Source organism: Ricinus communis, chromosome 4, assembly GCF_019578655.1.
Source record: "Ricinus communis isolate WT05 ecotype wild-type chromosome 4, ASM1957865v1, whole genome shotgun sequence".
In the NCBI taxonomy this organism is placed as follows: domain Eukaryota; kingdom Viridiplantae; phylum Streptophyta; class Magnoliopsida; order Malpighiales; family Euphorbiaceae; genus Ricinus; species Ricinus communis.
Window position 1 is genome coordinate 22,173,971 of NC_063259.1, and position 15,234 is coordinate 22,189,204.

The window sequence follows — 15,234 nt, forward strand, 5'->3', positions numbered from 1 at the left end:
AATAAATAATATATTATTATAAAATAATAATGTGAAAAAAATTACCATGGATAATATAAAGTTATTAGATATCATAATTATCTAACTTATATTCATTTAGTATCTAACTTAATAATTACAAAAAATGGTACCTTAAGTTACCATTAATTAATCAAGCTAAGGTACTTTTATATTTTTCGGTCATTTTGTGTTGATATGACAGCTAAATTTTTTCTCCAGCTCCCACGTCACCCTTGACCTATATATAGACCTGTTCATGGGCCGGACCTAGGCGGGCTCGAGCCAGACCTGACTTTTTTTTAACAAGCCCGAGCCCGCCTAAGCCCAAAGATTTTTTAATATCTCTCTCCCAAGCCCGAGTTTGAAATTTTTTAAAAAGCTCTGCCCGGCCCGGCCAACTATTAAACCTCTGTTCATTGGAGGGGCCTGGGCGTGCTCGGACCGAGCCTGACCGGGCCCAACCGACAATTCAACACAAATATTAAAAATTTTAAACCCAATAATCATGTTCATCATGATAAAAAAGATACAAACATCAATTAATATTTTTAACCATCTAAATAAAACTCCAACAACTGAAATAAAAGAACAACAATATAGATGAAAACTTCTTCAAGGCAAATTCACATTTCCTAATATTTTTAACCCAATAATGATTTCTTTATTTTTTATAAAACAAATTACAAAATTAAGAGAATATGGTAAAATATTTTATGTGGATTCTAATAAATAATATATTATTATAAAATAATAATGTGAAAAAGAATTACCATGGATAATATAAAGTTATTATATAACCGACTTATTTAAAACAATTGTGATACAATATTTGGCACCACCTTAAATTGTAAAACTCCACAATTATAAGGTAAAATATATAAATGATATCATAATTATGTCACTTATATTCATTTAGTATCTCAACTTAATAATCACAAAAAATGGTACTTTAAGTTATCATTAATGAATCAAGCAAAGGTACTTTTATATTTTTCGGTCATTTTGTGTTGATACGACAGCTAAATTTTTTCTCTAGTTCCCACGTCACCCTTGACCTATATATAGACATGTTCATGGATCGGGCTCGGGCCGGGCCTGACTTTTTTTGAACAAGCTCGAGCCCACCCAAGCCTAAAGTTTTTTTAATATCTCTCTCCCAAGCCCGAGTCCGGAATTTTTTAAAAAGTCCGGCCCGGTTTGGCTAACTATTAAACCTCTGTTTATTGGTCGGGCCTGGGCGGGTCTGACTGGGCCCAGCTGACAATTCAACACAAATATTCAAAATTTAAACCCAATTTCAACATAAATATTAAAAATTTAAATCCAATAATCATGTTCATCATGATAATAAAGATACAAACATCAATTATTATTTTTAACCATCTAAATAAAACTCCAAAAACTGAAATAAAAGAATAACAATATAGATGAAAACTCCTTCAAGGCAAATTCACATTTCCGACAAAACAAAAAATATTTAAATTAATAAGTATTTTATATAAATAAAAATAACTAGTAAGCTAAATCAATATATAAATAATAAACTTATCTAAAAATCCATATATTATTAATAACAACAAAACTATAAATAGAAATAATAACTAGCTAAGTGGTATAAGGCACTTCATTATAAGCAGAAGGTCATAGGTTCGATTGCTTGGAAGAATGTTCAACATCTAACTAAGATTATTTGTGCCTAAATAAGAGATTATATAGTAGTCAGTGAGAGAATTTGATTGTCACATCATTACATAATGACCATAAAGTATAATATGATTTATTATTGATAAGTTGGAGTATCATTTTTTTCATTATTGAATTGAGATACCGAATGCATACAATAATAATAATTATAATACCATTTATGCATTCTACCCGTGGCTATAAGTAACATGAGTAGTATTATCTTTCTATACTACTTGTAAAAGCCCATTTGGTTAAAGTAAAATAATTAATACTAATAATTGGTAAAATAATTGATTTTGTTTTATCATTCCAAAATAAGAGAGAGAGGCTATTCTCAATTAACCATGATCCAATTATTCCCATTCCACTACAAATAATTAAAACTTGAAGCACTATTTGAAATTATGTTAGGTAAAACTGTATTTAAATAATTTCTCTTTTTATTTAAATTTAATATATATTCCAGCCTATATACCAAATCGATAAATATTTGACACATATTATTATATGTGTACAAATTTTCTTATTCTTCACCACATTTTCACCATTGCTCCTACTTTCTTTTCCACCTCTGCTCCTATCAGTGTGGCTATTTCTACTTTTTTTTCCCTTTCTCTTTCTTTTTGTGGTCCCATTATATTTATATTGTGTGGATGTGGTTGAAATTGAATAGTAGTTGGGTTTATTAGACAATATCAAAGTAAATTGTCCTAATGATATCAAATTTTTACTAATTATATTAAATTGGTATCAAACTTTTAATTTATTTTTTTTAGTACCATATCTATTATTTCTATTGCAATTGCCAATACCAATTAAAGATTTAATGACATTTTCACGTGTGACAGCCAATAATCTACATAAGCTTAAAGACAAGGACACATATACTCACTTACTTGGGTCCCACATGTTTTCAATTGCTCAACTTCCTCCCACTTTTGCTCTCTAGAAAAAGCATTGATCATTGCAGACTAGGTGTATAAGTTTCTCTCATGCATTTCACCAAATAATTTCCGTGCATCATTAAAGACCCACAAATTCACATATATGCTAACTAGCTTAGTCTCAAGAAACGAGTTTTCTTTTTGGACCAAGTGAAAATGAGCAAGGACCTTACAGCAGAGAGTAACAGAATTACCGTTGATGCGGGATTGGAGTAAACTAATAAGGTTTTAGGTAATACCTTGGAGCCATGTCGAGCTATCAATTCAAGAGTAGATATGACCTCATTTAAACAATAATTTTTGCAAAGGTAATTCGAATACGATTCTGTATAGTAAAAGGAACATATGATTTGGTGGGTTTTATTGAGAATGAACCAAAGGTTCTCCCGCCGGTAAACATCTCAAAAAGATTTATTTTTTTTTGGCTTTTTTTCTCTTCTTAGGGGGTATACTTTACATCTCAATGCCTCGTATTTGACTAGAATTGGATGGCTAAAGCCAACTTGAGATAGTAAATTCCCAATTTTAGCAAGATCACAACAAAATACGCCTTGAAAACTAAATTGATTTATGGTTCCTGAATGTATTTTTTGTTAAAACTTTAATTTTAGTTGAATTGACCAGTAAGAACTGGATTTCTCCACTTTAGTGGTGTTTGATTCAGGTCTAGGATTCTGAGTTGTTAGCTGCCGGACTTGAATTGCAGCTTGTGCTATTTGGAAAGTAGTTGCAGATTTATTTTTTATTTATATGTTGCTTCTTCCTCTATGATTGTGGCCATTAAGCTTGGTAACCCCTTTTTTTAGCAATATAGAGTAACAACAAAATCAAGCTCTATCTTTTCCTGGCAGGATCTGAAAGTTTCCTATCTCTCAAGATTGAAGTTCAAGATCATGTAAACAATCAAGTGTGGGAAAAGAATCATAGTAAAAAGAAATTAGTGTTAGGTGGGAAAGAAAAGAAAAATTTTACTATTATTTAAAATATGCATGATTCATTTGAGGGAATAGAATTAGTTTTATATGTAAGCAATTGATGTGTCCTTTTTTAAGCTTAGATAGTCAATTGAGTGAATAGAATTAGTTTTATATGTAAGCAATTGATGTGTCCTTTTTTAAGCTTAAATAGACTCCCAGCTGCCACATGTGTAAAATGTTACTAGATCTCTAATTTCTATTGCTAATTATAATAGAAATAACATGTGTAATATAAAAAAATAAATTAAAAATTTAATACTAATCCGATTTAAGTGATAAAAATTTAGTATCGTCCTACAATTTATTCATTATATTGATTTATAATTAGTGGTAGTTCGTGTGTCTTTATAAACAAATATAAATTACTGTAATTTTTCAGATAAAAAAATTGGGTTAGTGAACAAATGGAAGTTAACTCTAATGGGGGCTCATATAGACATGTTTGTAATAATTGAGTTATAAATCTATTGTGTTGTATAAGCTCTAATTGCCTCTAGTTTTAGAATCTTGAACTTTTAATTAATGTAATTATGATTTAGACTTAGCTATATATAAAATATTTGATAATTAATATATAATAATATATATATATATATATATATATATATAGATATAATTAAATTAAAAAAGAAAAAGAAAATATGAGCTAAGCATAGACTAGTTTTCAGCAAAATTGGTCGGCTGTGGAGACCATAGCACTGGATTTTAATTTGAACTTTAATTAGGTCTATAAAGAGGCACACGTGCGTATGCGTTGGATTTTTCAGCTGACTCTTTAATAAATGACAACACAGAGTTTCTCAAGAAACAAATCCCGACTTCAGTGTACATGCATGTCATAAACTTCAACATCCTCTGACTGTTTGCTGTCATCTGAACTCTACACGTAGCTTCGCAGGTCATTTATTATTTGAACTTATTTATTCCAATCTCTCCCATATTAATTCTCGTTTTTAATATTTTATTTAGATTAAGAAATATGTAATAAATTTAATTATAGATAAAAATAATTAAATAAAATTGAATTACTTTTTTTGTATATTTCTACAATTTATTATACATTACTTAAATATAGTAATTTTATATTGAATATATAAAAATAATAAATAATTAAAATATTTAACATAGAAAAGAATCAATTAGTATGGAACGGGAGCAATATATAATATTGATATCCAATATATTTATATTTTACTTTTCTTTAGATGAATTTTTATATTTTTGCTATAATTATAATTAGATTTTAATTTTGAAAATAATATAATAATATTATCTAATAAAATTTAAAAATATATAATTATATCACTGGAACTAATTTTTCTAATTAATAGTAATGATATTAATTTTTTTGTCAAAATAAAAGAAATATTATCTTATATTTTATATCTACTAAAAAATAGGATTAATATTTTTTTTCATGTAAAAAACTGTAAGTTGAAAAATATTAAAATAAATCTTTTAAATATAAAACTGATTAGGTATTGTGTAATGGTAAAATAGTCATAATTAGTTTTAAGGATATAATTATTTTATATTTTAAAATATTAAAAGTGTGATTGAGATATTATGAAATTTAATTAGTCTTTAACCAGAAGTTTTAAGTACTTATTTATACGTCTTCCTTTTTTTCCTTTGCGGCTTCAATGAGCCAGCATAATGACAAACCGTTGCTATTTTTGAGTGTGTGCCCGCACATATATGGAAGGCAACTCATTTGGAGGAAGACGCAAAGAAGGAAAAATGGAGAAGGAATTGCTATTAAGAGAAGGAGAAGAGGAAGGCATATCATGGAGAGTGTTGAGAGAAGAAGTGAAGAAGATGGGATATATAGCAGGGCCAATGGTGGCTGTAAATGTATCACACTACTTCTTGCAAGTTATGTCAGTAATGATGGTGGGTCATCTTGGTGAGCTTTCTCTTTCTAGCACTGCCATAGCCATATCCTTCTGTGCTGTAACAGGCTTCAGTCTCGTTGTAAGTTTTCCTTCTTTATATATCCCTTTTAAATTTCTTTCTCGAGTTAATTAACCAACTTTTTTTTGCATTCCCCCCTTGGGGTTGCCTAACAGTTCGGTATGTCGAGTGCACTGGAGACTCTATGTGGACAAGCTTATGGAGCTAAACAATATCGACAGTTTGGAATTCGAGTTTACACGGCAGTATTTTCACTCAATCTTGTTTGTGTACCCCTCTGCATCTTATGGATCTATATGGGAAAAATTCTTGTTTTAATAGGCCAAGACCCTGTAATCTCACAAGAAGCTGCTAAATTTGCAACTTGTCTTGTTCCTGCACTCTTTGGCTATGCAACCCTTCAAGCGGTCGTTCGATATTTTCAGATGCAGAGCTTGATATTTCCCTTGATCATAACTTCATTGTTCGCCACTTGTTTCCACATACTCTTGTGCTGGATTCTAGTTTTCAATTCTGGACTTGGTAAACTTGGTGCCGCAATTTCAATTGGTATTTCATATTGGTTGAATGTGATTTTACTTGGAGTCTACATGGTGTTCTCCTCTAGTTGTGCTGAAACCCGTGTTCCTATATCTATGGAGCTGTTCAAAGGAATTGGACAATTTATTGGTCTTGCTATCCCTTCTGCTGTAATGATTTGGTAATTTCTTCTCTTTCACTACAATCCTTATACCAAATGACAAGTAAATTTACGCATATGTCATTCTTTTTCTCTAACATGAACTTTTACATTATCAATTGCAGCCTTGAGTGGTGGTCGTTTGAGTTGCTTACAATGCTTTCTGGGCTTTTACCAAATCCAAGGCTTGAGACTTCTGTTCTTTCTGTGTGGTATGTCACTAAGCATTGTCTCCATATGTACTATAAGGGGTCTGCCTGGCATCGAGATTGTAAATTGGTTAGTCCTGTTAAGAGTTTTTACGAGCAAAACATGTCAAATCCACCTCAACAGGAACTTCCATAATTGTTTAGTCTAACATATGAAAATATGATGTTTTCTCAATAATTCAAAGACACTAAAAATATATGAACACTCCTTTTCAACAGTTTAGCAACCATCACAACACTATACACCATTCCGGATGGAGTAGGTGCGGCAGCAAGGTTTGCTTCATACACTTCTACATGTACTGATACTATTTAAAATTCTCCCTTCTTAGGTTGTATGATCAATCATTGTGCTTGCACAGTACAGCACTAGAGTTTCAAATGAATTAGGAGCTGGAAATGCAAAAGCAGCATATGTAGCTGTGTGGTGTGCAATGGTTGTTGCAACAATACAATCAATTGCAGTAAGCGCAATCCTGCTAGTGACAAGGCATGTGTTCGGATATGTTTTCAGCAATGAGAAAGAAGTTGTGGATTATGTCACAGCTATGGCTCCTCTTGTATCTCTATCTGTAATATTAGACAGCTTACAAGGAACCCTTTCAGGTTAATGACATTTATAATATCTCCCTTATACTAATGCTATTTGATAATCAAAAATTTGTTCTTCAATTAATACTTGTCTAAAACATATATGCAGGCATTGCCAGGGGATGTGGGTGGCAGAACTTGGGGGCTTATGTCAATCTTGTAGCATATTACATTTGTGGAATTCCAGTGGCAGCTGTGTTGGGATTTTGGTTGAATCTTAGAGGGAAAGGCCTTTGGATTGGTATACAAGTTGGTTCCTTTGTCCAAATTGTTTTGCTTGCTATCATAACAAGAAGTACAAATTGGGAACAGCAGGTCTTGCCCTCAATAGAGTTCCAAGTCTTTAATTCAAAGTCTTTTTGTTGTGTCTGTGTGTTGGTTATGTTGTGTCTTCTTAAGGAGTTTGTGCCTATTTTGATTGTGTTGCAGGCAATGAAGGCAAAGGAGAGGGTATTAGAAGGAACATCTCTTATAGAAGAAATTGGAACCAATTGAAGGAAGAATCTTGGCAAGCAAATGTTTTTTCGGTTTCTTATTGGGTCTTAACAGTGGAAAAAAAGATTGTTGCCTTTGCTATGAGTTTTGTACCCTTTTCCATGTCTTTCAGCATTAAAAAGTGAAATGCTGGTTGTGTGGACTGCACAGAGCAGGCAGATTGGACACCATTGACTCAAAAATAAGTTAGATTTTGGCGCTTACCAAAAGAATGCTATTACTGGAGCACTGTATTAACAGAAATTTAGGAGTTAAAGCCTTGAATTTCATTAGAAATAAAGAGTTTGATTCTTGACATATTTTTTCCTTCAAAATATTTTATATGTTACTTTTTTTTCTTATAATTGAGAATACATGTATTACACAAAAATGACTTTCAAAAGATTGCCTATTAAAAAATCTTATGGATGGAAACCTAAAAGGTTTCAGTAAGAAAAAAGTGGGCAACTCAAATATTTATAGGAAAATTATGGAGTATTTCAATTAAACTCAAATTAAGCAAAGAAAATATCATTTTAATTTTTGTGAAGTTAGAATTAAAATGATATAATAAATTAAAGTTTTATAGGGTTTTATATTAGAAGACAATATCATCTTAGCAATGTAGAAAAAGTTCATGGTGCTTATTACGCCGTCGTTTTCGCTGGATTCGCCTCAATTAACATAAACCCCTCAAAACCCTCTCACGGATCGACAGGCGTTGTTAAGAGAAACGGAGAAATGGGAAGAGCAGAGAAAGAGAGACTGAATCAAATTCTTAGTTCCCACCTCAACACAATTCATGACACTTTCCAGGTAATAATCATTTTATTGAAAAACTGATGTAGTAGTATTAGTATAGACCTATGTGTCTATGCATATAATCTGTATCCAATTCTTCTTTTCGTTGATTCTATGTAAACTTTGATATGGGTTTTGTTTTGTTTATATGTTGTGTAATGCGTAGTTGTTGGATCAGACACCAGCTTCATCACTGGATAAAGTGAGCTGGGAAGAAGTTGTTAAAATGGGTGACCAAGTCTCTAAGCAAGCTACTATTGGTACAATTTTGCTTCTTGTTCTGTTTTTAATCTCTCTCAATTCTTCTATTTTTATTTATACTTATTCTAATACTTTGCTTTTATATGCTCTATTATATTCTTTTCTATTGGGTATGTTCTAAATATGGGTTCCTAACTTGGTAGTCTTTCTTCAAGTTTTATCATTTTGTATAGCTAAAGTTATTATTCATTTTACACTGATTTCTTTTTCGAAAAAGAGGTGTATGCTTGTGTAGGCAGTTTGAATGTCTTGTGAGATGGTCGATATTAGGTTGGTATTCAGATTAGTATTTTCAAGGTTTGGTTTTATGCATTTTGCAAATTCATGAGGAGTAAGATGCACAGAGAGAAGAGTGCTTATAATTTTCAACTTTTCTTGGGGTTGCATGAATGGGGAGATTTAAGAATAACCATTTTTTGTTTCATCTAAAAGAAGAACTAGCCGCCCAATTTTCTTCTTTCTAGTGGGCAGCTAAGGTGTTCGATTTATTGATTTTGGTCCCCTTACAATGCAGTTGGAATGATTTGGGTTGGGGAAAAACCTGAAGCTAAAGCAATTGAGGAGAACATGGCAACATTCTTCAATACGCTACAGGGTTTCCTTTTGCTTTCTCATGGAAGTAAAGTGGGTGCAGGACCTACTCTTTCTTCATGTATCCATGCATCTGTGAAGCAAGTTGTTGATTGCAGCTTTAAGTTGATGATGGAAACTGTACCTTCATATGGTAATCTCTCTTGCAACACCGACATGCACAGGCACATAAATAGCAAAGATACACATTCATTGGGCAAGCATGTTCAAAGCAATGTTTTTCATCAGTGCATTACCTTACTTTTTCTTAGCATTGTTCCTTCTTGTGTAGGGATTTTCAGTATTTGGAGAAATTAAAGTAAGATATTGGTGTAATTACAGACCACTAAAATGAAATTGGTCATTGTGGTACATTGACGAAATATTGAATGGGGAATTTGAAGAACCGCTCTGGGACAATTACGTAACTTTCAGACATCCCTAGCCTTGAGTTCAAATTAGTTTTATACATTCAAAAACTTTTCCTTAGATTATGAACTAGTCCTCGTCCTATGTGGTTTGAGAAGTATATCTGGGGATAAGATATGCAAGTTCGTGTGATGTAGATTCATCATCCAGTAGGTAGAGAACAAACTTCTCTATTTTGTTATATCTGATGGTTATAAATTTGCCATTTAGGTTATCTTACACATCATTTGAACACCCTGGCGTTTTAGTTTTCATGGAATTTATGCCCATCAAAATATGTCATTCTTTAAACTCTTTTTCACCCTAAGTTCAATACCTGCAGGATCTAGCAATAAAGACTTCAAACTCATGGTCCCTCAGTTAACTGGTGTAGTATGGGAGGCATGCTCTGCTCTTAAGAAGACTCCTGCTACAAACATTACTGCCATTGGGCGAGCAATGACACAAGTTGCAGTTTTAGTGAAGGATGTTATTCGTGAGATGAAGGAGCTCAAGCCAGCTACATCCAATCTGAAGGATGAAGCTTCTAATGGTTCTTCTCCTAAAGAAGAAAATGGGCTCCTCAATGATGATAATTTAAGTGATGATGATTTAGGCAATGACTTATCAGCTGAAGAGATGAAAGTTGTTCAATCGGCTACTGGGGTGGTGTCTGAAACAGTTGCAGTCATAAAGGAACTTATCCGTACCATCACAGGGTTGCTTAAGCAGGAGAAACCCAATGATACTGGTGATTTTGTGGACTCATTGGAGAAGTTATTGAAGCTATCTCAAGAAATTGTTAAGCAGATTGATGAGCTCGGAGCTTGCCTTTATCCCCCACAAGAACTTCCTGCTATAAAGGCAGCTTTGAAGAACATAACAAGTATCATTGATCAAGTGCTGTCCATAGTAGAGAGTTTCAAAAGCTGTCCAGAAACTTTCTTTCAGGCATGCAATGGTTTGAGGGGTTCAATAAAACAGATGGAACTTGAACTAGACGGCGCCTGTACTACTGAAATAGAAGCCAAAATGCAGGATGTTGCTCTCAGCACTTAAGAGAGAGAGAGAGTGAGAGGTGATGGGTTTTGATCCTTAATCTTTCATTAGCTCATTTAGAGTGGCTAATACATGTTCTTTATCACCCAAGGACTTTACATGTATCATTCTTGTTTCTGCCAACACTATTAATAGAGGGAAAGGACATGAAACACTGAGAAACGAAATTATTAGATGGTGAAATTATTGCCTAATGAGGAATTTGTTGTTTCTATTGGACAATCTTGTAAATGGCAAGATGTTAAGAAAGAAAAAGGTAATTCCGGACACAAATTGCAGCATAGGGGGACGCCACAACCACAGGAATCCGCTACATCACACTCCAAAAAGCCTAGGCAGCTTTTAGAGGCATCTAACGGTCGTGCATATATACTGGACTAAACGAAACTACGTATTCCACTGAGCTGTCAATACGAATCACAACGGCATCATGCAAAAATTTTAAATAAATAAATAAAATTTACTCTTCCATTGATGTTGCTAATCAAACTTTTCGTGGTTAATTATTCTTCTCTTTGATATCAACTCCCTATTACTTTTACATCCTTTAGACAAATATACAGGAGTCATTCATGACCTCTGAATGCACTAATCACCGTAAAAACAATTCTCCTGGCCTGAAGCATGTGGGAAAACCATTTATCGCCCTGTGAGCTTGACCACCCATGCACCACCCAAATACAGACCTAGAAGGGGCCCTGCTAGAAGCACCTGAGTAAGAGGATCAGTTGATGGTGTGAGTACGGCAGCTGCAACAACTGCCCCGACAACCACATATCTCCAAATTGAGAGCATTTGGTCTCCTGATACTAGACCAACTTGTCCGAGTAGAACTTGTATAACAGGAACCTGTAGAATAAGAATAGTTTAATCAACTAAGATCACAAAATACTGCAAATTTAGCTACAGAATCTTGTAGTGTAGATCTATTCGGTCCATCACCCAAAAACGTGATCACAAAAGGGAAGGAGATATACACTCATATACAAGCGCTCAGGGGACTCTACAAATGCATGCATAGAACTAGTAATTATTAATGTGAACAAGAGCCACCACATCTATAAAACCCCAAATCTAGGCAGAAAAACTTGAGTAGCATGATTGAAAGTTCACCTACTCCAACAGAATAATTTGAACAGAAGCTAGTACCAAATTTTGAGGGTGCTAGGGAAGAAAATTTACCTGGAAAGACAGACCTGTGCTGAACATAAGCACAAGCACAAACTCAAAGTACTGGTCAATGGACCATAAAGACTCCACAACCCCTTCTGCATAACTAACAAAAAAATTTAATGCCGCCGGAGTCAGAATCAAATAGGAGAAGATAATTCCAGCATAAAAGAGCACCGAGGAGCCTAGAACAATTGGCCCCAAGAACCTTCTTTCTGCCCTTGTTAATCCTGGAAGAACAAAGGCTATAATCTCGTAAAGAATGATTGGGCTCCCAAGAAGAAGGCCGCAGTATCCTGATACCTGTAGGGCACCAAAGATGTTGTTACTATTGGCAGTAGCTCAATTCATAACCAATTAAAACCAAAAATATTTTGACTGAATGGGGAAGCTGAAATTCCAATGCAATTACCATGAGGTGCTACAATTTTTGATATACTATCCTATAATGGATCAATGAATTTAAAAAAAAATGCACATATTTAGGATTTCAATTGATAAAAAGAGTGAAGTATTAGGGTGCATGATAGTCATAGAGACCAGTGTTGAATATATATCAAGGCCGCAATTAGCAACCTGTTCAAGCAAATAAGAACTCATAACATCGGAATTGAAATTGCCAATAGACATTTCCACTCCTTCAAATGATTTATAGCTCCTTTTCCACCAAAAGACCATATTGCAGAGTGAGGCATGTCTTTCAAAATGGTAAGAAAATACCCAGCAGTGGAACTAGAATACAACTGGGGTTGTTAGCTTTTTCAGCAATTGAACCTAGTTAGTCATTTGCAATTTTCCACATAAATGGATGCATGCTTTGTGTGTGCACATGGTAGTTAACTTGTAGACATCCTAGATTGGATTATACTTGCCATGGTTTAGAATTTTACTATTACTAAAAAGAAAGAAGAACAAGGTTGGAGGAAGGAGGACATTCGCAACCTGTTTGTGTGTGCACATGTGTAGTGACAAACATAGTCTTGCTCTTACACCTAATGAAACACAGTATCCAAATGAACTCTGACTTTAGCATAGTCACGAACTTCTATTTGTCAATTAATTATTGTTAGATCTCTTTTTTTCTCCTTTTCTATATCAAAAAAACTACAACAGTGAGACCTCATAATAGTGATTTCAAGTCCTTATTGCTGGAGTGTCCCCTTTGAATGCATATCTGTTAGTGAATAAGACCACTTGATAAAGACACAAATAACAGTATGCAAGTGTGATAGCTAGCAATCATTTGTCAGCAGAGTCTTCCACAACTCTTCATGAGTTGAGTACCATATCTAAAATGCAATAATTAACTCAAAATTAGACTTATTACTTACCTAATCAGGATGACTTCACAAGGTTTTCAAAGCAGACGTTAACAACAGGATGACAACATTCAATCAAAGAAGCAGAAATATAACTAAGTGAGACGCTCACATAGGATCTGAACAGTTTCAAATTCAAAACTAGGTAGTCAGGCCAATGTCCACTAAGAAAATGATGATACAGGTCCTCAAATACCTCATAAAAAGAAGAAAAAGAAAAAAGCATCTATAAATATTACCAAACAAAGCAAACAGATTTAACTGCCTATCCAGCTGAAAATGAAAGCTTATCCGCTTCTTCTCACTTTCTCTATCTCCTACTTTTTTTTCCCTTAATTTGGACTTGCAGCATTAGATAATTGAAATTGATAGAATGACATGCACCATTTCAAATTCACAAAGATATATATTGTTGTTGTCTAACCTTTAAAGTAGTAAAGAAAAACTCTCCAGGAGCTAATTGCAGAAACCGCACACCCTGTACTTTAACAGGAGCTTCAAGAACCATGATAAGCTCTTTGGAAAATGCAAAGCATCCCAAGATAGCAGCTCCAACAGCCAAAACAGACACAAAGATTCGCTGACGCAGCTCTTCAAGATGGTCAAATATACTCATTTCTTTATCATCTGGAAGGAGCTCTTTATTCGGATACAGGAAATTATAAAGCGCACTACCTTCTGCATCTTCCCCAAAGTTTTGTTGCGAGTTGCCAAGCATGTCTGTGATATCCATAAGAATTTAAAATAAAAATAAAGAAAAAGAAAATAAATATGACAAACCAGACCTAGATAAGAAATCTAAAGGGGGCCTTTGGTTCATGAAAAAATTAGAAGGAAATGAAGATAGAAATGGATAATTCTGATTGTTGGTGTTTGATTCGCCAAAAATTCAGAATCCGAATGGATTTTCCCAGTTTTCATCTCCTTAGAGAACGAACTTCTCATCCTATAGGAATGAAGTCAAACTAATTAAATGCGGTCAAAAAGATGAATTAAATTTACATAATAATTCAATTATTAATATTACAACAGATAATTAAAATTTTTATTCCGTTTTCGATTCCTTATTCAATCAAAGGACTTATTCAAAAAATTTCATTCTGTTTTCAATTTCCTTTCATTACAGTTTCAGAGTTTGAACCAAACAAGCCCTAAGTTTAAGGATACAAAATGTTACTATCACATATATAAAATTAGAAAATACAGATAGATGTATAACGGCTGTCACTGAACACATATTAAATTAGGTCATTCTTTCATGAATACTACAACTACTTAATCATCAGATATTTACAGATAGAAGTGTACTATTCAAACTTTTAAATTTCTATTGTAATAAACATACATATCTGAGTTTTGATAATTCATACATGCTTAAGCGAAACATCATTCATAAAAATAATTATATTGAAAACGTATTCACATTTGACAAATCACTTGAATGATAAACAAACCAAATAAAATTCAAAATTTCAATTCATAGAATAATATAAAATGAAATTAAACTAAAAACTTTGACGGTGGACGAGCGGCAGGTTACTTACCGGGCCTATCCTCGAGAGCGGAGCCAAGACTGCTGGTAGTAGGAGAGTCCTGCTTCTGCTTCTCGGTGATATCATCATCAACAGCGGCCAAACAAACGACTCTACTGAGCCTTCTGGTGTTCCGCGAACTACTGAATCTTAATCTCCCTCTCGTAGAGTTGAGTTGCAAAGAAGAAGTAAAGTGCTGTTGATTTCTAGTGATCTCAAATTGCTTACAGAAGCAATTATGGAGCTGCAAATAAGGGATGATTGCTGTGCTGCTTCCCATCTTTCTGTTATTTTGTATTAATTAATTGCTTTTTTATTTTTCTTTATACGAAGAAAAAATAAATAAAAGGATGATTAGTTTAGTAGGATTAGGCAGGGAAATCTAAACGGTGGTGGTGAATGATTGGTTCTCGTTTTACAAAATCTGGGCTGCTGATATTTTCATATGCCTTCCCTCCATGCGCATTTTAGCTAAATACTACTGGCATTGCTACTTTATGCCGCTGTTCACAAGGCTTATTGGTTTTGAATAATGGAAATTTTTTTGTGAATATTATCCATTCATATATAATTAGTTTATATTTATTAATTCTGAATAATTAGAAATGTGTTAATTATTTATATATATTTTATTTTCTTT

The 15,234-nt window shown here is 33.4% G+C and overlaps 3 protein-coding genes across 4 annotated transcripts; 2 read left to right on the plus strand and 1 right to left on the minus strand.

The window, feature by feature from the left end:
• The first annotated feature begins 5,247 nt into the window (after positions 1-5,247).
• Positions 5,248-7,794, plus strand: LOC8289724 (protein DETOXIFICATION 14). 2 transcript variants are annotated; one of them, XM_015727249.3, is made up of 7 exons: positions 5,248-5,581; positions 5,677-6,221; positions 6,326-6,479; positions 6,629-6,681; positions 6,774-7,015; positions 7,110-7,315; positions 7,430-7,794. In XM_015727249.3, exons 1-7 carry the CDS (start codon positions 5,306-5,308, stop codon positions 7,493-7,495), a joined length of 1,542 nt encoding a protein of 513 aa, XP_015582735.1. In that variant the 5' UTR covers positions 5,248-5,305; the 3' UTR covers positions 7,496-7,794. The 2 variants fall into 2 exon arrangements, with proteins under 2 accessions (XP_015582735.1, XP_002532233.2); XM_002532187.4 differs by having other exon boundaries at positions 6,326-6,412; positions 6,629-6,685; positions 6,777-7,015.
• A 140-nt stretch (positions 7,795-7,934) lies between these two features.
• Positions 7,935-10,756, plus strand: LOC8289725. The gene is made up of 4 exons (XM_002532188.4): positions 7,935-8,290; positions 8,442-8,535; positions 9,051-9,260; positions 9,858-10,756. Exons 1-4 carry the CDS (start codon positions 8,216-8,218, stop codon positions 10,571-10,573), a joined length of 1,095 nt encoding a protein of 364 aa, XP_002532234.1. The 5' UTR covers positions 7,935-8,215; the 3' UTR covers positions 10,574-10,756.
• Positions 10,757-11,019: 263 nt separating this feature from the next.
• LOC8289726 (sec-independent protein translocase protein TATC, chloroplastic) lies at positions 11,020-15,029 on the minus strand. The gene is made up of 4 exons (XM_015727250.3): positions 14,607-15,029; positions 13,487-13,782; positions 11,756-12,046; positions 11,020-11,422 (listed from the first exon to the last, which is right to left on the minus strand). Exons 1-4 carry the CDS (start codon positions 14,872-14,874, stop codon positions 11,213-11,215), a joined length of 1,065 nt encoding a protein of 354 aa, XP_015582736.2. The 5' UTR covers positions 14,875-15,029; the 3' UTR covers positions 11,020-11,212.
• Between the last annotated feature and the right edge of the window lie 205 nt (positions 15,030-15,234).